This window comes from Leptidea sinapis, chromosome Z (genome assembly GCF_905404315.1).
Source record: "Leptidea sinapis chromosome Z, ilLepSina1.1, whole genome shotgun sequence".
In the NCBI taxonomy this organism is placed as follows: domain Eukaryota; kingdom Metazoa; phylum Arthropoda; class Insecta; order Lepidoptera; family Pieridae; genus Leptidea; species Leptidea sinapis.
The window spans coordinates 31,803,304-31,828,978 of NC_066312.1; the positions used below are offsets into that span (position 1 = coordinate 31,803,304).

Here is a 25,675-nt window from a genome sequence, read left to right on the forward strand (position 1 = left end):
TACCTATCGTATTCTTAAATAGATTTACACAAGACACACTCATAATATCATTGCTAGGTTTAAATATTAGATCATTTATGCGTCTAGATAAACTGTGATAGCTGTTAACACGAAGAAGTAGCGGCGAACTCGTAACCTCTATTTTCAGCAACACACGCACTCTTAAACAAAGTAGCTGTCAAGTGTCATGCACACTAAAGTAATAAACCTGGCCTGTTGTTATGTATTGCCTAACAGCAAGAGGCTATCTTGACATATAAATTAAATATTAAGATTTCTCTATTGCACTGTTATTAATTGTACACTGATAACAACCAGCATAGGTTCAATGATCACTGACAAAAACGCTACTTAACATAATAATATATAAATTCCAAAATCATTCCTATTTCTTCTTTTTCAGGTATTTTCATGAGTTACAAAAAAATAAAGCCTATATTTTGTTTTGACAATAAGGGACGAGACGACACAATTCGACAAAACTCGTAAATAAGATCAAATTAAATTGTGATATTTTAAATTTTATAGTAAACTAGCTTCTGCCCGCGATAAATTTGTTATCCGCCCCCTCGAATAAAATTGTAGAGGGAAATAATCCCAAAATTTATCAATAATTATTAGTATAACAAAAGTTCACCCAGTATTGGCAATTAATGTGAAATGTTACTAGCTGTGATTAACTTTTAAATATTTTGCTCAATAGAGGTACAGGCAAAGAATATATTATAATAGTAGTATTCCTACAAGTACGGAAGTCTCACTCAACAAAATCAATTTAGAAATAGGGGCTCTTGCGGTCATACGATAAGGGTGTAACTCAGATCGCACAGCGCTACTAATCTACATTTTTATTCACATAGAAGTTGCCTCTCTTTCTATCGCGTGACTCTTACCTCTTCTTACGACATTGGGGTTCACTTCTTTACCTAAAACTGTTCCTGTCTAGTATAAAAACATAGCAACAGCTCAGTTTTTTCTTTAATATATTATTTAGTTATCAAACCTACATTAGTTGCAGATATCAATGTATGTGTTGGAACACCACAACATAGTCAAATTTTCTTTTCTCATATTATTTATACGAACAGTACATTATACAACCATATTATAAAATGTGTGTGTGTGTGTGTGCAAGTTACACACGGTAGAAGTGAAACTTCTGAAAAAGGTCCTGATTAAAAACTCATTGCAAAGTATTGAAAAAATAAAGTCGCTTCATGTTTATAAATTCATAAAAAAAGAATTATAAATATTGAAAACAATTAAAAATTTCATCATTTTCAATATTTCCCAAGTTGACAGATTTGCCAAGTTTGGGGCACTCTCCGAAGATTCATCAGCCAACGTCAGATCCCGACTTGGATCCATCGATATACCATTTATCCAAGTAATTCGATTGTTTAACCTGTCCTCTTTTGTGGAATTATGTATGTGTATATAGTCATAGTAGGCAAATTATACTACACTGATAACAACAACAACGGGTTATATATTATATAAAGGGTATGTATATTAAGCAAAGCTGTGGAATGAGCTTCCTTGTGCGGTGTTTCCGGGACGATACAACACGGGTACCTTCAAAAAAAAGCGCGTACACCTTCCTTAAAGGCCGGCAACGCTCTTGTGATTCCTCTGGTGTTGCAAGAGAATGTGGGCGGCGGTGATCACTTAACACCAGGTGACCCGTACGCTCGTTTGTCCTCCTATTCCATAAAAAAAAATAACTCTACTTTTTAATGTAGGTATTGCAATTTTTTAACATATTGAAATTGCGCGTAGAGTTAGTTATTTAATTTTATCACAACATAGAACATAAAGGATATATTTAGTAGTGTTAATATACAAAATAGAACACGAGAGCTCTACATACATGCGCAACGCTAGAAGTAGCCGCCATTTTATGACCAGTGGGCAGTGACAAGTTTCACTCAACAGTTGAAAGGTTTCAAAGCGAGTGACAGCTGACAAAGCTTCCCCCCCCCCCCTCCACCCGAATATGACAGTGGAACTTAAAAAGATTTTACCCCAGGAGGGTACCGGCTCTACCAGAGTCGGAGAATCCCTCCCCGAGCACTCTAGCCCGGGCTGCCCTTCGTATTCTGGGCAGGGCACAGAACCGCGCATGACCAAGGACAAACGAGGCAGTAACACCACGGCACCCCGCTCCACACTCAACGTGGACTTTTGCAATATCAGGGGAATTCACTCCAATTTAAACGCCGTCCACCACCACCTTGAGACGGCGCAGCCGGCCTTGTGTTTCCTTACGGAGACGCAGATATCTCGACCTAGCGATATGTCATATTTAACGTACCCCGGGTACAAAATTGAGCACAATTTTTTGCCTCATGCCGGGGTATGTGTATACGTTAGGGAGGATATCTGCTGTCGCCGTCTCGGCAATTTTGAGGGTAGGGACCTGTCCACTCTCTGGCTCCGCGTAGATTTGGAGGACCGCGTCCGCTTCTATGCGTGTGTCTACAGGTCCCATAGTGGTAACGCAGAAACCGATCATCTCATGGGCTGCGTTCAAGCGGCAATTGACGACGTGCTTGCACAGATCCCCTCTGCTGAAATCGTAGTCTTGGGTGATTTCAACGGGCACAATGCCGAATGGCTTGGATCACGTACCATAGACTACGCAGGGCGATCTGTGCATAATTTTGCATTGGCGTATGATCTGTCCCAATTGGTCGAGTCGCCAACGCGGCTCCCGGATGTGGATAGCCACATGACGTCCTTATTGGATCTTCTGCTGACTACACATCCCGATGGTTACCAGGTATTTGTCAACGCACCTCTCGGAACGTCCGACCATTGCCTGGTCAGGAGTGTAGTGCCTATCCGACGCCAACGTCGCAGACCACCAGCGACCCGCCGCGTTTGGTACTACAAGTCAGCAGATTGGGATAGGATACGTTCCTTTTTTGCATCCTAACTTTGGGGCAGGGTTTGTTTCCCTTCGCAAATCCTAGTGCCTGCGGCGTTGCAGTAGCCGATGTGATACTACAGGCTATGGATATTTTTATACCAAACTCGGTGGCAGATCACAGCCCTGGTTCGATGCGTCAGTTAAAGCAGCATCGGACTGCAAAAAACAGGCGTATCGAGCTTGGGTTGCGGCGCTGGGCGCAAAGGATCCGAACTGCACAGTTCTTAAGAGGAAATACAACCGTGCCTCCAGATTTTTTAAGCGGAAAATCACCCGTGCAAAGTCAAAACACGTCGTCAAAATCGGCGAGCAGCTTTCCAGTTACCCGACCGGAACACGCAAGTTCTGGTCGTTGTCGAAAGCTGCTCTTGGTAACTTCAGCCAGCCGTCCATGCCTGCATGAGCTCTATGCCTGAAGTACAGTTCAGACAGAAAACTGTTAGGCGAGCTTTGTTTTGTTGGCCGGATGGCATTTCTCCAATCGTGCTTAGAACGTGTTCCCCTGAGTTGACGCCGGTTGTAACGCGTTTATTCCGGCACTCTTATTCTAAAGGCGTAGTCCCTGACTCATGGAAGTCAGACCTTGTCCATCCGATCCAGAAAAGGAGACAGTTCGGATCCGGCAAACTACAGGCCTATTGCTATTACCTCCCTGCTCTCCAAAATCATGGAGAGCATAATTAGCCGTCAGCTCTTAGTATATCTAGAGGGTCAACAACAATCGACAATACGGGTTTCGCCATGGTCGGTCGGCAGGTGATCTTCTGGTATACCTAACACATAGATGGGCAGCGGCTATTGAAAGCAAGGGGGAAGGCCTGGCAGTTAGCCTGGATATAGCGAAGGCCTTTGATCGTGTATGGCACAAGGCGCTCCTCTCCAAACTTCCATAATTTGGACACCTCCAACATTCATTGCTATGCAGACGACAGCACTGGTGATGCCGTATACACTGGCCATAAAGGTCTCTCTCGGGAAATCGTCGACCAGTGCCGGGAGAAACTTGTGTCTTCTATCGAGTCCTCTCTTGGGAAGGTCGCGGAATGGGGAAAATTTAACCTTGTCCAATTTAACCCCCAGAAGACTCAAGTTTGCGCGTTTACCACTAAAAAAATCTCATTTGTCGTATCACCGCTCTTGGACAACACTTCCCTCAAAGCCTCGCCTAGTATCGGAATACTGGGTCTCGAAATCTCGAGCGATTGCCAATTTCGTGGTCATTTGGAAGGCAAAGCCAAATTAGCTACAAAGAAACTGGGCGTCATTACTAGAGCACGGCAATACTTCAAGCCGGCCCACATACTAGCGCTCTACAAAGCGCAGGTCCGACCACCCCAGTATCAGCTCGATCCATTTGACAGCGTGCAACGCAGAGCAGCTCGAATTGTCGGGGACACAGTGCTCTGTGAACGGCTGGATCACTTGGCGTTGCGTAGAGACGTCGCTTTATTGTGTGTCTTCTACCGCATTTATCACGGGGAGTGTTCCGAAGAGCTGTTTAACCTGATTCCTGCAGCCGAATTCCACCTTCGCACGACACAAGTTAGGATATCATCCTCACCATCTGGATGTGTGGCGGTCCTCCACAGTGCGGTTTTCAAGGAGCTTTCTTCCACGTACTACAAAGCTGTGAGCTTCCTTGTGCGGTGTTTCCGGGACGATACGACATGGGTACCTTCAAAAAAAGCGCGTACACCTTCCTTAAAGGCCGGCAACGCTCCTGTGATTCCTCTGGTGTTGCAAAGGATTGTGGGCGGCGGTGATCACTTAACAACAGGTGACCCTCGTACGGTACGCTCGTTTGTCCTCCTATTCCATAAAACAAAAAAAAAACAAAAAAGTCTTCTGAAAACGTCACTGTATGGCGTCTGTCCCACTTCTGCTCTGATACCATATCCAAATTGTTGAATCATAAATTTGCGCGGCGATATTCTTGGTTTTAATTAAAAAATGATCCCCAATTCGTTCTCTGCACCCTCGAGTACCTCGGATACCATATCCATATTGTTGCAACCATATTTTGCACGGCGGCAACAATAATAATTTTATAAATAATAGCTTGCCACCATCGTCTCGCTTTTTCGTTCATGGAGTTTCAAATAACGATTCTAAATAAGTTTCACTTCAAAAAAACTTAGGTACTTAATAAACAAGGAAAACAAAAGAAATGCAACAACTAGTACACATTCAGCTAATTTCAAGACACTCACACTGTTTACTTTGCTGCATAGCAAGCATACCACACGCATGTGCTTGGGATCTACCTACTCATACTCTTTCTCTCTCTCCTACTTTCTACCTTTATGTATCTTTTTTTCTCATACTCACATAAAAAAAAACACCAAAATGTTTCTTATCTTTATTTCAAGGTACACATACTATTACTAGAAAATTATCACAATGTTTTTAAATCAGCCAATGATTGATTGAATCAAACAAAATAATGAGTCTCCAACTAAACAATCTGTTCTCATAGTGAAAAAGTTAGAAAGTTAAAAAGATTACAGCTAAACTTAACTACCATTTATATAGATTATACATTTATGAGTTACTTGGCGTTGACATAACAATATTATGGTACATATTAATAATATTTTCTTTTCCCCATAACCTTTTAACTTGATAACCTGACAAATTTTATAATCTTTCAGCTTTTAACAAGCAGACTGTAAAGCATGTTAAATATTAGAATAAATGATTGCTACTTCCACATTTATTAATATTCAAAATTCAGGCATAATTTTATTATACATGTGTGTTTATACATTAATCAATAAGAATTATACAATTGTTTACAATTCAATTAGGTCAATAATTTCAAAAATTTTGGTTGCAGTCCAAGTTAGTCCAGCTTTGGTACGGAATAACTAATTATTCCCAACAATTACGGCCATTTTCAATAATGTATCTCTATGCTTACCTCTAGTAAGTAAAACTAAGGATTGAAAATGGCCGTTAGTGTATTGCTTCTTAAATTATCTTTACTTTACACAATTAACTTAGCTCCACATATTTCAGTTACTTTAGTTACTATGCAGTCCGCACACTACTATGAAAAATTAAATTAGCTATGTAAGTCAAGCTAAAGTTAGTTTAGCATTTTTTATGCAACACATAAGTCATAATACAAAAATTGCAGATAATTTGACATTGAAGTTAGTAAACTTACAACTAGTACAAGTAATATGTATGTCTATACTTAAAATTAGTATAAATAACATCTATACAATATAATTGGCTGCATAAGAGGCTGTGGTTTGAACAAAACATTTTTTTATTATCAGTCTGTATAATAATTTGTGTAAGTACATAATATGAACATGTGACAGCCCAATTGCTAAAAATTAAATATGTTTTAAGAAGGATCAGGAGTAATCTCACAAAAAAAAATTTTAACATATTTAAATTAAAAGTCAGCTTAAAGTGACTATAAAAGTATAAATTTTTCAGTTGGATATTGGATGAGAATAATTTGCTCAGTATGAACATGCCAATATAAAAATACATGCTGCTAAAGATTACAATACAATTTATAAACATACAGTATGTAACTTTTAACACAGGTGTCTATTAGAATGTAATATTAAACAGAGCTACTTATACTTGAATAATAGTAATATTAATATGTACATAGGCTAATTTATTTCTTAACTTTGGTTGAAGGTGTTTGTTTGGTTGGTGGAGACCACCTTATTGCTGTTGGATCAATAGTCAAACGTGGCTTTTTAAAATAGGGTGATGCAAGCTGCTCTCGCACCATCTTCGGAGTGACACAGACCACATGTTGGCCTTTCCAATATTTAACCATATTCATAGACTGGAGAGTAGAAATTATATCTGTGGGGGCAATTCCAGTCATACTAGTCAAATCTGTAATTCTGATGATACCTCTTGTTACACTCACTACCTTAAGTATTTCATATGACCAATAAGACCTGTAACATAATCTTCCTAAATCTGATAAAGGTTTCTTGGGGCTTCCAACAACTTTTTCTAGCTTTGATAGTTCATAACTGAATGCAATCAGCAGCTTACCATAACCTTGTCTTTGAAAAGGGGGGAGTGTTAAAATACAGGCAACATTGTTACCTTCTAAAGAGTCCTTTTCTTTTGAAAAATACCCAAGTAAATGTGCACCATTTTTGTCAACTTCACACAATGTATAGAACAAAAATTGTTCAATATCAAAATAATGTGTTTTGTGATCCAGAAATAACTTTGCCAACAGACAAAGATTCTGACAATACAATTTATGTACTTTGCCATCTGCCTCAAAGATTGAAATAGTTCCTTTTCTGTAAATTTCATTGCCTTGTGGTTGTCGTTGAGGGCAGTCACCAATATGATACCTGTATGTTTTTTCTAGCCGCATATATTTCAAACAGTACTCACAAATAAATAATTTCGATTGTTTGCCATATTCTTCAGGATAAGGACTGAAATACCATGTGTCCACCTCGTATTTTCCAAACTGTATCCTGTCAATATATTTAACCGTAGTTATCGCTTCATGCTCTGCTTCAAGAGCTGCTGTAGTTGTATCCATTTCTGCATATGTTTTTTGAACGTGATTAATTTCATCATTCTGATCACGGAGAGTATTCCAAAGAGCTGATTGTGGCATATACATGTGGCATTCCACCACAGTGCTGTTCTGAACGAACTTTCTTCACGGAACTTTCGTACAACCAAGCTGTGGAATGAGCTTCCTTCTGCGGTGTTTCCAGGACGGTACGACATGAGTACCTTTAAAAAAAAGCGCGTACACTTTTTTTAAAGGGCCGGCAACATTCGATTCCTCTGGTATTGCAGGAGAATGTGGGTGGCGGTGATCATTTAACATCAGATGACCCGTACTGTCGTTTGTCCTCTCTTCCATACAGAAAAATCAATGAGAAGAGGTGAAGTATCTCTAACAACTAGCTTATATTGCTGTGGTATATATTCAAGGTACCTACCAATTTTGAAGCAAGTTTAGTGAATAATATTATGGAATAATATGTAATTTTAACTTTGTTTATAGTTTGATCGTTTTTTACTTTAAAATGCAAAAACTTAAAACAGAATCTGAACATAGGTCAGAGAGAATTTAAACACTACGTTCAACATTGATCTCAACGAGCATTCTATGATGAGATCAACGATAAGATGATAACAGAACAAAACAATGGATATGGTACTTAATTCCAATTAAATTATATTTTCTGCATTTATGTATTGTTTAGTTTTAGAAATTAATATGAGAAAATATGAACTGAGAAAACTTAAAAATTAAATATATTACTTATCACATAATTACCTACCTTGCAACGTTCTATCTTTTATATTAAGAATAAATAAAATCGGGGTTCGTACACACACATCTATTTTTGGAAGATTATCTGATCTGAATACGTTTTAACAAATCCACTTTCAGTAATAAAAATAATAATTGTACAGATCATTGAATAATAAGAAACCAACATATAATATGATATATCGCTAACTACCGAAAATATAATCTAGGAACCATACCAACTTAAGTTTATCTAGACTTTGAAGTCACACTGCGCTTAAACCAATAGCATTGCGTTTCAATGTTTTAGATTTCGCGCGTATTTATTGCACTTATGTATGTTTAATATTTATTATTCAGCACAGCTTTAATAAAAAAAACTATGTAAGATAAAATAAAGATTAGATAAAGTAATATTTCAACTAAATATAAGTTATATGCATATACCCTATTATTAGTTTACCAAACTTCAAGAATTGGCAATTAATGTGCAATGTTACCAGCTGTGATGAACTTGTAAAGATTTTGCTCAATAGAGGTACAGCCAAAGAAAATATAATAGTACAAGTGCGGGAGTCTCACTCCACAAAATCATTTAAATAAATACTGGCGGTTATACACTAAGGGTGTAATACTCGTACAGATCGCACAGCGCTACTAACCTTCATTTTTATTCACCTAGAATTTGTGTCTCTTTCTATAGCGTGACTCTTACCTCTTCTGACGACATTAGGGTTGAATTCTTTACCTAAAACTGTTCCTGCCTAGTATAAAATCATCTCATAACAGCTCAGTTTAGGTTTGTAATCGTAATTTTAAATCAGTATTCTTTAGTTATCAAACCTACATTAGTTGCAGATACCAATGTATGTGTTGGAACACCACAACATAGTAAAATTTTCTTTTCTTATATTATTCATGCATACAGTACATTATACAACCATATTAGAAAATATGTGTGTGTGTGTGTGTGCAAGGTACACACGGTAGAAGTGAAACTTCTGAAAAAGTTTCTGATTAAAGACTCATTGAAAAGTATTGAAAAAATAAAGTCGCTTCATGTTAACTGTATATTTATAAATACATAAGAAAAAATATAAATATTGAAAACAATTAAGAAATCTATCATTTTCAATATTTCCCAAGTTTGGGGCACTCTCCGAAGATTCAATAGCCAACGCCGACTTGGATCCAAGTTATATCCATATATCATCAATTTGGACTTGGATCAAGTTGGATCCATATATCCATCCATTAAAAGCTCCCTTTTTTCCAAATAATTCGATTGTTTAACCAGTCCTCTTGAATTCAATACTAAAATACAATGCTGATGAATTCAATTTTCGGCAGCATGACTCACCGTTCCGATACTAGGCGAGGCTTTAAGGGAAATGTTACCGAAAACTCCTTCCCGGAACAACCACACAGCCGGTCCGAGGTACGAGTCTCCTTAGGAGACGCCCCGCGACTATTGTTGCGTAGTCTTTGCGGCCTCCACGGCCCACGTCCTACTTCACTGTAAAAGCCAGGGCTAACAGCATAGAGGAGGTTTTAGTCGGTATGGGCACCGGACACCGCTTACGCGGACACTCGAGTCCGACATATTACGCCCCGACGTAAATGTATTTCCTCCTCTCAAAAAAAAAAAAAAAAAGTTACCGAAGAGCGGAGATACTACACACGGGGTTTTTTAGTTCAATTCTCAACCCCATTCCGCGACCTTCTCAAGAGAGGACTCAATAGAAGCCACAAGTTTCCCCCGGCACTTGTCGAGATTTCCCGAGAGACCTGCATGGCCTGTGTATACGGCATCACCAGTGCTGTCGTCTACATAGCTATGTATGTATATCATTGATTTGCAGAAGAAACAGTATAGGTGGTAACATACAGCCTTGGGGCACTCCAGCGTTCACAGGCTTCGGGTTCGAGGAATAACCGTCGACAACGACCTGTATGCTGCGCCCAGTGCGGAAGCTGGAGCTCCATTTGCAAAAGTTCAAATGATGGAAGTTTTGAGAGAAGCGCCTTGTGCCATACACGATCAAAGGCCTTCACTATATCCAGGCTAACTGCCAGTCCTTCCCCCTTGTTTTCGACAGCCGCCGCCCATCTGTGTTAGCTATATATATGTTAATCACAAGCTTGGTTATGATCTAGTAAACGAGACATTATGCTCTCAAGAACACATCAAGATACTGACGTTATCTGGTGTGTTGCGGTCGTTTTCGTTAGCAGTTTCCTGATTTCAACGATTTTAGTTCCACACGGCACAACAATTTTCGAAAAATGAGTAAGATGTTTGGCATTAGGGTATCACTTTAACCAGCACGCATACGTATAGCCCCAAAAATAATATTGCGCTCGGCCATATTGGATTTTAAAAATGATCCCAAATTCATTCTCTGCACCCTCAAGAACCTCGGATACCATATCCATATTGTTGAAATCATAAATGTGCGCGGCTGTATTCTTGGATTTAAAATAATTATCCCAAATTCGTTCTCTATACCCTCGAGAACCTCGGATACGATGTCAATATTGTTAAAATTCATAATTTCGCGCAACCAAAATAATAGCTTGCCTCTATCGTCTCGCTTTTTCGTTACATGAACTTTCAAATAATAACGATTCTAAATAAGTTTCACTTACAAAAAATTAGGTACTTAATAAACAAGGAAAACACAAGAAATAGAACAACATGTACACATTTCAGCTAATTTCATGAAGCTCACACTGTGCACTTTGCTGCAAGCATACCACATGCATGTGCTTGGGATCTACCTACTCACACTCTTTCTCTCTCCTACTTTCTACTTTTATGTGTAGAAGGGGTTGGTAATTAAAAACGCACATAAAATAGAAAATCTGTATTTTACTATTTCCACTAATAATAATTATTATAATAAATGACTCAATACAATTTGGGCAATTACCCCTTACAATTCACAATAATTATTGTTCTCTCGAACTGAGCACTCTGGCATAGGGCATGACCATCACAGTGAGGATGCTACCAACTGACACCAAACAATATTGACACCAAACAGTTGACGAAATAAGTTAACCAAAGAATTGAATACAATTTGCTATAATAAAATTATAGTTATAATTATATAAAACAATACTAACACAGTAAGTAGTTAAATAAATATTATAATTAATTGGGATGTCTTATCAAATCAATCATTAATTATGAACTAAAAAATGTCAATGTTTTATGACAGTTCATGACGTTGGTAGCGCTTGTAAACACATCAAGCTGACATATGTATCTTTCTTTCTCACACTTACATTATAAAAAGCACCAAAATCTCATTTTTCTCTTTATTTCAGTACATATACTATTACTAGAAAATTATCGCAATGATTTTATTGAATCAAACAAAGTAATGAGTCTCACAGTGAAAAAGTTAAAAAGACTAAAGCTAAACTAAATTATCATACACATGTAAAAAGATTATACATTTATGAGTTACTTGTCATTGTCATAACAACAATATTATGGTAAATATTAATATTATTTACTTTTCCCCACAACCTTTTAACTTGATAACCTGACAAATGTTATAATCTTTCAGCTTTTAACAAGCAAACTGTAAAGCATGTGAAATATTAGAATAAATGATTGTAACTTCCACATTTATTAATATTCAAAATTCAGTCGTGTGTTTATACATTAATCAATAAACAATTCAAGTAGGTCAATACAAACTTTTTGGTTGTAGCCCAAGCGGTCAGCTTTGGTTTGGAATAACTAATTATGCACTGTTTAATGACAAGATTTTATCTATCCATAGTTATGCCAAATATAGTTATAGTCCAATGCTATCTGCCAATAGATTATTGAAATGTAAGTAAGTGTAAAGGATAGATTTGTCTAACTCTAGTTTGTATAACTAAGAATAGATAGGTTATTGAAAATGGCTGTTAGTGTTTTGCTACTTTAATTATCTTTACTTTACACAATTAAATTTGCTCCCCATATTTCAGTTACTTTGGTTAGAATGCAGTCTGTACACTAGTATGAAAAATTAAATTAGCTATGTAAGTTAAGTTAAAGTTAGTTTAGCATTTTTAATGCAACACATAAATCATAATCAGGCATTGCAGATATATTGATGTTGAAGTTAGTAAACTTAAAATTAGTATGAGTAATATGAGCAATGTCTGTACAACATAATCTGTAGGCTGTGGTTTCAACAAAACATTTTTTTATTGTCAGTCTGTATAATAATTTATGTAAGTACATAGGAACATGTGACAGCCCAATTGCTAAGAATTAAATATGTTTTAAGCAGGATCAGGAACAAACTCACATAATAACCAAAAAGATTTTAATTTAAATATGCAAAGTTACCAATGAGCATCTATTACACAATGACTATAAAAAGCACAAGAACAAACTACTTCCAACACAGGTATAGAATGCTTTTAACATTTTATCCAAATGTGATTATTGAGTGTCAATTCTGCTAAGTTTTTAATTAATTAATCAGAACATTTGGCTAACACTGTTAATCTTAATTTGTACATAGGTTAATTTATTTCTTAACTTTAGCCGAAGGTGCTTGTTTGGGTGGTGGAGTCCACCTTATAGCTGTTGGATCAATAGTCAAACGTGGCTTTTTAAAATAGGGTGATGCAAGCTGCTCTTGCACCATCTTCGGAGTGACACAGACCACATGTTGGCCTTTCCAATATTTAACCATATTCATAGACTGGAGAGTAGAAATTATATCTGTGGGGGCAATTCCAGTCATACTACTCAAATCTTTAATACTGATGATACCTCTTGTTACACTCAATACTTCTAGTATTACATATGACCAATAGGACCTGTAACTTAATTTTCCTAAATCTGATAAAGGTTTCTCTGGACTTCCAACAACTTTTTCTAGCCTTGATAGTTCATAACTGAAAGCAATCAGCAGCTTACCATAACCTTGTCTTTGAAAAGGGGGGAGTGTTAAAATACAGGCAACATTGTTACCTTCTAAAGAGTCCTTTTCTTTTGAAAAATACCCAACTAAATGTGCACCATTTTTGTCAACTTCACACAATGTATAAAACAAAAATTGTTCAATATCAAAATAAAGTGTTTTGTGATCCAGAAATAACTTTGCCAACAAACAAAGATTTTGACAATACAATTTATGTTCTTTACCATCTGCCTCAAAGATTGAAATAGTTCCTTTTCTGTAAATTTCATTGCCTTGTGGTTGTCGTTGAGGGCATTCACCAATATGATACCTGTATGTTTTTTCTAGCCGCATATATTTCAAACAGTACTCACAAATAAATAATTTCGATTGTTTGCCATATTCTTCAGGATAAGGACTGAAATACCATGTGTCCACCTCGTATTTTCCAAACTGTATCCTGTCAATATATTTAACCTTAGTTATAGCTTCATGCTCTTTTTCAAGAGCTGCTGTAGTTGGATCCATATCTGCGTATGTTTTTTGAACGTGATTAATTTCATCATGTTTACGTTTCTGATTACGTGTTATTTTTCGGCCAGATTTATCTGTTAATAAATGATTTGAATTATTATTTGTTTGCTCGCATCCATCAAATCTATCAGACATTATTCGATGGCGAGGTACCCATTCATCAAGCCTTCGATCGCACCCCACATAATGAACGTAATATTCGTAACAAGATTCAGCCGCATTATACCGGGGCTGTATTATCTCAGCAGGCCGCCATGAATCATCAATACGCCTCACCAGATAATGTTCGCCGATGTCGAGCAGCGACGATTCTTGATTAGATTCACTATCCTCATTGTCTGTACTTCTAGACTCTGGGGTCGGTATATCAATCTTCATTACTGGCTTTTCATATTCCTTGTCACCTTTCACCATAGTAAATTGGAGTAATACCAAACCGCAATCATAAAACTTTTAACTATCTCAAAATGCGGCGCATAAACCAACGCTTGTCATTTGTCGCTTACCACCATGACCAAAGAGATTAGGGGGGGGCGGGGCTGTGGTTTATGACCTGGTAACTAAGACCTTTAAGTCCATCTTTTACTATTATCTAAATATTTATAGTTTTCATTTCACAGTTACTTATCACTTCATTTTATATTGTTAGAATTGTATTCTTAATATATTTGATTTCTAATATGGGCACATATAGTAAATACGAAAATAGAACAAAGATGAATGAACAAAACTATAATGTTGAATCCAATCAAAATAATATTGTAACCTATTGGCTTACGTCATAATTATTTAAAAAAAAATGTTTTTTGGTGTCAGCAAAAGCACCTTTTAATTTAAACACTATAAATCTCTATTGGATGTAAAAAAAGAAGAATTGGTAGAGCACGCTGCACATTATGGATTGCTCTAATGGCCAACTAGATAGATACCGCAGGCGTAGTCGCAAAGTGCGACTAAAACTACTAATATGTGACGTTGACGTGCCACATGTTCTATAAAACGTTGCAAATTACTGAAACTAAAATGCCGAGTTACGAAGTAAAACTTATAAAGTAATACTACAAGAATTAAGAAAGTCACTGGGATCACATATCTTCAGAATTCAATGTAAACTAATACGAAGTTACACAAGATGTAATAATAAGTTACAAAATTTGAAAGTTCTCATCGAATGGCTATTCTAATCTATTCATAAGCCACTGTTCACTTTTAAACTTAGCCAGATAATACTTCATCGCCATATTATTTTATTATCTAATTCAAACTTATGTCAAATCATTTCTCGTTTCATACTAAACTAGATTTAAATATTTAGGTACTCAGGCAGTTCCGCCTCTATACATAGTATTTACATCCTCTTTTGTATTTACATCTGAAGATAGTGTTTAAATTCTCTTTGATAACATCCTCTACCTCTTTAGTCTTTGGTAAGCTGTGTTCTGTGGGCCTGTGAGACGTGAGTACTGAGTCGTGAGTGTCGTGAACCAAATCAAATTTTGGATAAAATTGTTATAGAAATTATTATTCTGACTGCAACTGAATTCCAGCAAATATAATGAAATTTTAAAACAATACAAAGTATTCACCCTATTTTGGTCTGACTGTATAGTTAATCGTGTAATTTATAAAGCGGAGACAATACCAAAGTGGCGAAGGCAGTTATCAAGCATCCGCTGTGATAATCGTGAAAAATTTTAGTGATAGAGATCTTTGTTGAGAAATGCAAGCGATCAAGTGTGTCGTGGTTGGCGATGGGTATGTAAAACACACTAATACAATACATAAAACAAAATTTTTTAGATAGTGGTCTGACGTCATTGCATGAATTAGGCTTGAATCGTGATTCGTGAACTAAGCGGTATTGCTTATATCGATAGTACCTAATTCACCTATAAACTTGAAAGTCAGCGGTATAATATTATGTTTATAGAAAGCATAGTTTGATTGGTGTACCAAACAATTGAAATTTCTCAATTTGGGATCTAAGCTTAGAAAATCATCTTATCTGTAGTTGTTATCTTAAAGTACAAATATATATACTTAATCAGCATGTCATTTCTTTTGATAAGGTGGTATGCCTTATAATTTAAAACACTACAGTAGAACTTAAATATGAAATATTATCAATTTTTTTTATGAAAATAAGGGATGAGACGAGCAGGATGTTCGGCTGACGATAATTGATACGCCATGCCCATTGTAATGCAGTGCTGCTCAGGGTTCTTGAAAAACCCAAAAATTCTGAGTGGCGCTACAATTGTGCTCATCACCTTGAGACATAAGATGTTAAGTCTCATTTGCCCAGTAATTTTACAAGCTATGGCAGCCTTCAGACAGAAATATAGTAATGTTTACACATTACTGCTTAAGCAGTTAACAGCAGAAATAGGTACCATTGTGGTATCTATAATCTTGCTGACCTCCTGTGCCTCTCACTGGTTTTTATGAACTGTAATCTGTTTCTGGTGTTAACATTGACACCTTGAAAATGAGTAATAATTATCAGTTATTTTGTGAATTTCTAACTAACACACATTCATATATAATTAAAATTGTCCAAAAAACATAAGCATAATTTACTACAATTATTCATTTAACTTATCAAATCCATATATATAACACATACAGTTGACGAGGAGTATATGTAACAATCATTTTGTATGTTACTTGTTAGTGACTAATATTAGTCAATTGTGTCTAAAAGAAACTCACTAAAGTAAAGCTCTTCTACCACATTTATCACGGGGAGTGCTCAGAAGAGCTGTTCGGGTTGATTCCAGCGGCCGAATTCCACCACCGGACATTATGTGCAAAGTTCCATCCGCATCACATAAACATCTGGCATTCCACAACCGCGTGTTTTGTCCGAAATTTCTTGCCTCGCACACCCACTTTGTGGAATCAACTACCGGCAGCGGTCTTCCGGAACAGATATGACTTAGGACTTAGGACCTTCAAGAAAAAAGCGTACTCCCACCTTAAAGGCCGGCAACACATTTCTTGACACACCTGTTGTTGCGGGTGTCCATGGGCGGTTGCCTCACCTCTCCCCATCCCATGAGCCTCTTGCCCGTTTGCCCCCTCTCATATATAAAAAAAAACTTTCACTATCCTAGTATACCATGTATAGGCAATGCATCTCTTGACTTCTGGTGTAGCAGATGTCCATAGGTGGTTCCCTCACCACTTTCACTCACATAAGCCTCCTGCTCATTTGCCCCTGTAGTGTCTTGACATCTAGTCTGAATTAAATATGTGTTAACATTGTCACTGTCATCAGTGACATTAACCAGTATTCTGTACAAAAAAGCCTCCTATTTTATATTTTTTGATATTTACAGCCGAACCTCTTTAAGGGCAACCTTGAACACATCTCCAACTCAAAAAGGTGACACCCTCATATAATATAAGACATAGTTATTCCTTATAAACTCAAACAATTTAATTGTTCCACTTTAAAATTTAAATTAGATCATTTTTATTACTCTTTTATATCTTCCTAGACTATAACCAGCTGTGCTCTCAGGTGAATCTCTTGTAGAAATTATCTGACATAATATACTATTCTGTACATAAAATAGCTGCAATCTACTGTGTCTGTTTATGATGTCATATCTTTTGATGCTGTTGCAGTTTATGGACATCAGTTGGACTGCTAGTTTAGGGATAGGACAGTAACTGTTTGTATTTCTTCATATTTAATATAAACCTCTTCGGGTCAAATAATTCCTTAAACCGCTCCCATACTCCCTTTCAACACCATAACAAATGTTACATGACTGTTACTTGTTCTTCGTCACTATTAATATTTCTTTTAAATTACTGAATTTACCATGTTTGAAAAAAGTTGAGCTCGCGAGAAGAACATATAAGATAATCAATGGACACTCTTTTCAATTCTTCAGCTCAAGATTATTCTTAAGAGCAGTTTTCAAGTTTTGGCTTTTTCCATTTTATCTAAGAGAACAATAATTAATGTATTCTTAGAATGCATACTGCTACAGTAAGTAGGTGTAACTTGAGAATGACTATTAGTAAAGTATATTCAGTGTCAGACATTCAAATTGTCAGTGTTATAAAATGTAATGCTGTGTCTAAGACTTACATAGACTAAAAAACCTTGCTGAATTAATAATTATTATACTTAACAACATTTGTTTACCATGTAATGAACTTATTCTATATGTTTTATATGTTTTTATTAGGCCTAAGTACCCACAAAACAATACCTAAAACCTCGATACTGTACTACTAGGATCTACCTACACTGGTTTTGTACATAACTTAATTTACTTGATAATAAAGATATTTTGAAATTGAATTGAATCAAGTGTCAGACATGTTGGTTTATTGCAATTACATACATGATTATTTGTAAATGTTTCACAGCTCCTCATACTATTATTAAAAAATTGAAGCAGCTGATCTGCTTGTCTTATGTGATCAGACAGATTATTTTGTGCCATGTTATACTTTTCAGTCAACGAATCCAAGACACTTTGAAGGTATATACATTTTTTCATTCAAGACTTTTCCGTCAGTTTGGTATCTATTGTATAACTAACTTAGTTTGCCCTTCTAATATTGCAGTTTTTGATATAATTGAATCTTTTCTACGGTAATTTTGTTTATTTGTTTGAGTGAGCATTGAGTTTCTGTTATTATTTTAAGTTCTCTTAATAAACTTATTGATTTTTATATAGTTTTTTAGTTTTTATATGGTTGTAATGTAATGTTTGATTTGTAATGGGATTGGATCATATGATTACCGGTGAGGTATGGTTATGTTTTGTTGTGAATTTGCCGCTTGACGTATTAGACAGTTCAATCTCAAGCTCCCCAATGTGACGAATCACTATTCAGATTTATTGTATACTAGCTGACCCGACAGACGTTGTTCTGTATATTATAAATAAAATGTTTTTATATGAATTTGTCACTAATATATCATAACATCAAAAATTACTTCGTAAAATATGCATCCTGCTGTCGTAATGAAATTGTTTCACAGCAGAACTGTCAAACCGTGCGTCAATAAATTTTCTCATAGTAATTATGTATGGACACATCAAAGGAAAAAGATATTTGTTGGTTTTATTTAATTTAGCAGCATTTTCCTATTTATTCACCTTTTAAACCTTCCCTGGAGTTCCACAAATTCAAGACCAAAATTAGCCAAACCGGTCCAGCCATTCTCAAGTTTTAGCGAGACTAACGAACAGCAATTAATTTTTATATATATATAAGATTTTAATGTATACAAATTACATTGGTGACCAAAATTTATGAATGATGCAGGACTCGAACTCATGACCTTACAGGTTCTGTTTGAGCACTCTTTGCATCTGACCATTAGTTCGAATATGCATGGGTCCCAAATTTAGGTATATCTTTTTCAACTCTTAGCCTGTGGCTCCATCTGCAGGATCCACTTTACAGTTGATAACCTGTTCAACCCCAATAATTGCACATTAGGAAATTGATTTGAGATGTCGCTCTTTCAAATCTATACAATTTGTTATATTAAAGTGATAACATCATAATATCATAAATTTTTGTAAAAATTTAATTTGTATAATTAACCCCAGAAGTGAGGTGAGTTACCATTTAAAAATTATAAGAAATTGTTTATTTTAATGCAGCCATTTTTATCACTTGGTCATAACTCTAATATTGGATTAAACAAAATATGTACAATATGATTTATTTTGTTTAATTATAAAAAAATAATATATAGAAGAAGAAGAAGAAGAATAAAGTCCTTTGGTATTTGTGTGTCGATACTTTCTAAAAACAAAAAGTACTCAGTACTCACCACTTAAAAGCAATCTTAATAGGCAATGAAAGTAGCCAAATGCAGTGTATAGATAGTGGGCTCCTATTAGCACATGTTATCAACTAGTTTTGCACTGTTAGAAAGTTATTGAGGGTAAATAAATAGAAAGTAAGTAGTAGTTTTATTTAATTTATTAATACTCACTATGCTAGGCACAGATAGCAAAGATAGCAGAAAAAAAAGTGTGTGTGTGTATGTTCACACACAAGAAGTTATTCTTCTTTGGCATAATAAAACAAAAATCCTTAAAAATTATTCCTCATGCTGTTTTATGTTTGTAGGAAAAACAACATTGTAATAAAGAAGGTATTAAATTCAACCAATGAAAATATTATAATAATGAATAATTTAGTTACATAACATGTTATTAAAAAATCATTAAGTTTTTTTGATACAATTGGAGAGATATTAATTGTTTATTATTTTAAAACTTGTATATAAATATTCTTCTTCTTCGTTACACTCTTGGCAGAGTGGTGGAGGTCATCATTAAGTGACATCTTTTGCGGCAGATGTGATTCGCCCCACGAACATTCGCCAATTTTGTCTGCTGGCCGACTGTCTGGTACATTCGTACAATAGACCGCCCACAGCAGACTTAGTCCAGTCCGTCCATCGCGTGGGCGACCTTCCTCGCCCTCTGGTGCCCTCCACTTAAAACGACAAAGCGTTCAGTGGATTCACTCTCGCACCGGGAGACGTATTTACGTCCATTGGTTCAGTAGACATATGAGTTACAAGAGGCTCGGTACAAATGGCCAGTGACCAGTTGACCAGCTAACGACGGGGTGTCGAATTTGTGTGACGCTGTCCGCGCTCATCGTAACAATTCACTCTGATGATTTTTCCCTAACGCGCCAATAGAAGTATAACTTCAATAACATAAATGAAAAAAAAAAACGATTTCAATGCGGTATTCAAACCGGCGGTACAAACTCTAAAAACTTAGTCAGTCGTTTAGGTAGTGGCTAGAGCGCTGTGGCGTAATCTTTCGTGATCAGAAAAACAGCAACTTGGGTTTGGTTATTTTTTTTTTGGTGGTTATTTTAATCTTAAGGTATCTGTAGAAAACTACTTTATATTCAACGAGCCGTTTTATATGTCCCGTCCCGGGAAGCACAGGGCAAAATATGTCCCGTCGAAACATATTTTGCCGTGTGGCTTCCCCGGGGCATAAAAAGAACCTGGAGATCCCAGGCCCGGCCAGGGTGGCGTAGCACAGGATGCTAGATTATGGGTACAACAACAAGTAGCAGTAATGTGTAAGCATTATTGTGTTTCGATCTGAAGGGTGCCGTAGCTAGTGAAATTACTGGGCAAATGAGACTTAACATCTTATGTCTCAAGGCAACGAGCGCAATTGTAGTGCCGCTCAGAATTTTTGGGATTTTCGAGAAGCAGCAGTGCATTGTAATGGGCAGGGCGTATCAATTACAATTAGCGTCCTGCTCGTCTCGTGTCAAAAGTAGACCGATAGAGCAATTACGAACAGATACGGAGTGTAGTTTCACGTCCCACAAGTCGACTTCAGTGGCCATTAGCGGACCGCGTGACCGCGTCACACCCGTATGAATACTAACTGGCTCACAATTCGTGAGTCGTGACCAAGTCGAGTGCATATTCCCACGTAAGATTCATGATGGCCGTCGTAGATACAAGATAGACATATCGACTGGAATCAAATTCATTTTGTTGGTTTGATGTTTATAGTTATTTATGCAACTGTTGTGTAATAAGGGGTACTAAAACACGAATGTGGATTTATCTCACGAGGCGAAGCCGAGTGTAATAATAGTATCACATGAGTGTTTTAATACCTAATTATCAACAGTTGCATACAAGACTTTATCTACACCCAAAATATGAATCCTCTAAAATATTCTGAAACAGTTAGCTTACTGCTAACATTAAAACAGCCAGTCCTGGTAGTAACCTAATATCATCCATTACTGATTATATACAAACAAACTAAGTATAAATGAAAGAATTATTTATTTTAGTAGTAATTTACATTTTGTGTAGTGCAATAATTAAAATTCACTTGAATATTATGTTCTTTTGGAAATTAATCGCTCTTTTTTTGTAAACAAAACAATAAAATATCGAAGAAAAATGGCGGGGATTCGAATAACCCACTTTTTTACGGCGCGCGACGTTCTAGTGGTGTGGAACGCGCGTTAATCAAAAAGTTCTTTTTTTGAAATTTATACGCATCGGGCAATAAGAATGTGGCTGTCTGTTAAAACTCTTTGAGCATGAAGGGAATGAAAAAAAAACAGGAGTGTTACGAAATTCAGTACAAAATTACAACACTCTTTTGGATGATGTAATGGTTATTAGAACATTGGGTGTTTTAATGTTGGCAATAAGCTAACTGTTCCAGAATCTTTAATAGAGGATTTAAAGCATGGGTGTAGATAAAATGAATAACAACATAAGTGAAATCTTTACAGAAATCGTAGTCTTTGGTATAATTAAATACATTGTGCCAGAAGGGTGGAAATTAGGTTATTGCAAGCGAGTTGATACACCCGCGCATCACACAATGATTTTCAAAAGAGTAGTGTGTTTAGAGAAATAAACCAAAAATATTTAAAATTTTTGAGAAAAAAATTCAACATACTTTCAGAATGGCGCATTTTTGCAACTGGACTTTTTGTTAGAACAATACTTGGCAACGGGATTTAGACAAGGACTGTTAAGCGGGGTTTTAACTGTCCGAGTTACTACAATAAGACCAAGTGAAGTCGGATGACTACCTTGAAGCTAATTGTATAGTGCAAACACGCTATTCGAGTGTACTCGGACAGTAAAAACCCTGCTTAAGGCTACACTAGTCGATGAAACGATCTCGTTGGGCGCGGCTAAAATGCATGCTATCTCATCCAACATTATATGCGAAAGTGATCCACGCTGTAAAGAGCAAGAAGGTATTCAGATAACAAATTCAAATTCAAATATTTTTATTCAAAATAGGATGTGACATCACTTATTGTAAGTCAAAAAACTACCACCCATTCCAAAATGAATGCCTCAGACCTGAGGAGAATGGGCGCAACAAACTCAGCGGGCTTTTTTTTTTCATCGAATAAATATGTTTACAAAGTAATATTGTACAATTAAACTTATTATTTAATAGCCTGAGGGCGGTCACTCCATTCCCAATCTATGGTATTATTAAGAAAGTCATTTATAGTAACACAAACGTTTTTAACAATTCTTTTGAATAACGTAATACTTTTGTTTTGAACATTTTCTGGGATCTTGTTGTAGAAGCATATACATTGCCCCACAAAAGACTTACTAACTCAACTTAGCCGAGTAGTAGGCATCATCAGTTTATGTCTGTTCCTGGTGTTAACGTTATGACAGTTTCTGGCAGATTCACTTATGTGCCTATGAACATACATAACACATACCGGTATTATATATAATTACATAAATAACGAAAACGAGCGCGTAAGATTTAAAAACAGGCCATAGGGCATGTGAATATTTTGAAAAATCTACTGAATGTACCAGTTCTGAATAAAATTATTTGATTTTTGAAATGGGGATGTTTCGACGCCTATAACTTTCAAGACATTTTTTTTTACTTAGTTGTTTCCATACAAGGCTGGATAGTAATGAAACAAATAAATATTACTTTTCAGGTTTGAACGTATACCGCCAATCTGAGTAGTAGGTAATCGCCATACTACGTTTGTTCAGAAGAATGATGTATAGCATAGTTTCTCAACCTTAATTTGCTCACCGCCCACTTTGAGAATATGTTTTTTTCTAGAGCCCCCCATCTTAATTTTACTTACCGTCTGTCACGAATTTAAAACAGCTATTGCCACGATTATATTTAAACGTAAGCTATTATATTATAGTATATAGTATTATATTATAGCCCCCCCGAAAGTCTCAAACGCCCACAAGGGGGCGTTATCGCCCACGTTGAGAACCTATGATCTATAGGGAGTACTCAGTCACATGACAGCTGAAATTATACTGAGCTTTAGTTTTACGCGAGTAAAGTCTGAGCAAAGTCTAAGTAAGCTCTATAGATCTCAGTATATGGCGAATGCTACACGCTTCATATTTATCACCCGATATTTATCGAGTGATAATAATAATATTGACACACTTTTTACACAAATTATCTTGCCCCTAGTTAAGCATATATAGCCTGTGTTATGGGTTACAAGACAATGATATATTTAATACAATATACTTACTTAAACATACATAAATTCATATAAACATACATAAATACATTTAAACTAGACGCTCGATATTTTTTGATGATACTTGAGTACTTAATACAGATCGAAGATTTCTGGATTTTTAGAAATCCAGCGATCAGTATCGCATTCCGTGATACATTATACTACACACTCGATGTAGTAGTAGTGTAGGATTCGCCTATGAGTGACTATTTGATAAAAAGTTGAGTAAATGAGGGTAGTTATATATTTTATACTGTGATCCGTACCCGCATACTCAATCCATTTAGAAACGACAAAGCCAAGCATTTGGTACTCATCTGACAATCCGATGCATGTGAATAAGTACGTAACGCCGTTTAAATTTAATTATCTCTAGCGGGGTCCCCTTTAGGTCGGATGTGATTAATAATTAGCAATTGCCCGTTGTTAGTGTCGCTTTGAAATTATGGAAAATTTCTTCAGAGATATGTTTTAGGGTTTTATTACCACTTTGTTCTGTCGTATTTGTCTTGACGTCATTTTCTGACTGGATTGAATTAACATATTTCGTGTATCTTTGAACTCAAACAAAAAAAAATAGATTTACAACGTCATTGTTGTGGATTAAAAGTGATTTATATTTTAAAAATATCTGTATGATTTGTACCGGTGTTGGTCATCTGATTACTACTTTTTCCGTTTTCATAAAAAAAAACTAAGTAGGTACTTATAATCGATTGAATTATTATCATCTCTGGGGTGGCTTAAATAAAGCTAAATATAGCTCGCATGTAACAAAAAGGCAATCGGATTGTGTGTTGATTCCTGTCCGTAACAAAAATAAAGGTGTGACAATAATGCGAACCGTAAACGAAATGATGAAATCGCAGACGCATCTTGGCTATTGTCACACAATATTACCTTATCCTGTTCTCCCCTCGCTGCGACCGGTCGGTCCAGAACATTCCGGAATGCACATGCACTTAATCGGGACCAGTTTTCAATAAAAGGATTGAAATTTATTAGAATAATTCATATAGGCATTAAGCCTTACTGCCCGAAAATGATTCAAAGTTAAGTACGTGCAACGCATTGGTTTGATTCAAACTAAAATCTGCCAAGTATAATAAAAAAGTAATATTTTCTATTATGTGCGTAATAAATTGAATGGAAATTGCTAGAAATTATTGTAATAAGTACTTAAATATATTTAAAAAAAATTATAGGTTTGTGTCGAGGACCGGAGGCCACGCTCTTGTGATTCCTCTGGTGTTGCAAGAGAATGTGGGCGGCGGTGATCACTTAACACCAGGTGAGCCGTACGCTCGTTTGTCCTCCTGTTCCATAAAATAAAAAAAAATCCACCGTTTTCCCTAGAAAACATCGAATTAGAATTACATGAAATAGAAATATATTTATTCGCCATAGGAAGTGACAATAACATAACATATTGCAACAACATTTGGTGAACGTCATGAAGCGACATCAGTTCGTAAAAGGGCTTTAATATGGAGAGAAGAACTGATAACAAACTCCCAGTCCATCTTTTTAATTATATAACAGCTTACTCTACCTAATATCTAATATATAAAATTCTCGTGTCATGGTGTTAAACATTGAACAACATCTATTTTTCATCCCCCTAAATGTTAAGGGTGGTCCACACGAAAATTTATTTTTTTGACAATTATTTTAAATTTGTTTGATTATGAGTCAGCGTTAAAAATACATACAACTTCAAATTTTCACCCATCTACGATCAACAGTTACTTTTGTATCGCGATTTTGATATCGGCAATACAACGTTTGCTGGGTCAGGTAGTAATTTTATACAATTTTGGATGGCCTGCGCAGAACCAGACAAGAATGATGCATCATTATCCTCTATATAATTCACAAAATTAAAGTAAGCCTTCTTTGTCAAAGAAGCTATAATATATTATTATGGCCGCATATGAAGAAATCGAAAAGATTTACTAGTCCTAG

The 25,675-nt window shown here is 36.0% G+C and overlaps 3 protein-coding genes across 6 annotated transcripts in view; 1 reads left to right on the forward strand and 2 right to left on the reverse strand.

The window, feature by feature from the left end:
* Positions 1-5,279: 5,279 nt before the first annotated feature.
* On the reverse strand, positions 5,280-8,482 carry LOC126978619 (histone acetyltransferase KAT8-like). Of its 3 annotated transcripts, none has more exons than XM_050827597.1 (2): positions 8,422-8,482; positions 5,280-7,480 (listed from the first exon to the last, which is right to left on the reverse strand). In XM_050827597.1, the coding sequence occupies exon 2, from the start codon at positions 7,476-7,478 to the stop codon at positions 6,573-6,575; it is 906 nt and encodes a 301-aa protein (XP_050683554.1). In that variant the 5' UTR covers positions 7,479-7,480; positions 8,422-8,482; the 3' UTR covers positions 5,280-6,572. The 3 variants fall into 3 exon arrangements, with proteins under 3 accessions (XP_050683554.1, XP_050683552.1, XP_050683553.1); XM_050827595.1 differs by lacking the exon at positions 8,422-8,482 and adding an exon at positions 8,236-8,397; XM_050827596.1 differs by lacking the exon at positions 8,422-8,482 and adding an exon at positions 7,891-8,183.
* Positions 8,483-11,059: 2,577 nt separating this feature from the next.
* LOC126978613 (histone acetyltransferase KAT8-like) lies at positions 11,060-14,076 on the reverse strand. 2 transcript variants are annotated; one of them, XM_050827585.1, is made up of 2 exons: positions 13,814-13,958; positions 11,060-13,734 (listed from the first exon to the last, which is right to left on the reverse strand). In XM_050827585.1, exons 1-2 carry the CDS (start codon positions 13,815-13,817, stop codon positions 12,749-12,751), a joined length of 990 nt encoding a protein of 329 aa, XP_050683542.1. In that variant the 5' UTR covers positions 13,818-13,958; the 3' UTR covers positions 11,060-12,748. The 2 variants fall into 2 exon arrangements, 1 of the variants encoding a protein (XP_050683542.1); XR_007732647.1 differs by having other exon boundaries at positions 13,586-13,734; positions 13,937-14,076.
* Positions 14,077-15,088: 1,012 nt separating this feature from the next.
* LOC126978624 (ras-related C3 botulinum toxin substrate 1) overlaps positions 15,089-25,675 on the forward strand; it is a 58,054-nt gene continuing 47,467 nt past the window's right edge. Inside the window, exon 1 of the mRNA XM_050827603.1 lies at positions 15,089-15,415. Coding sequence (XP_050683560.1) covers positions 15,381-15,415 — 35 coding nt within the window. The 5' untranslated portion in view covers positions 15,089-15,380. The remainder of the gene's footprint in view (positions 15,416-25,675) is intronic.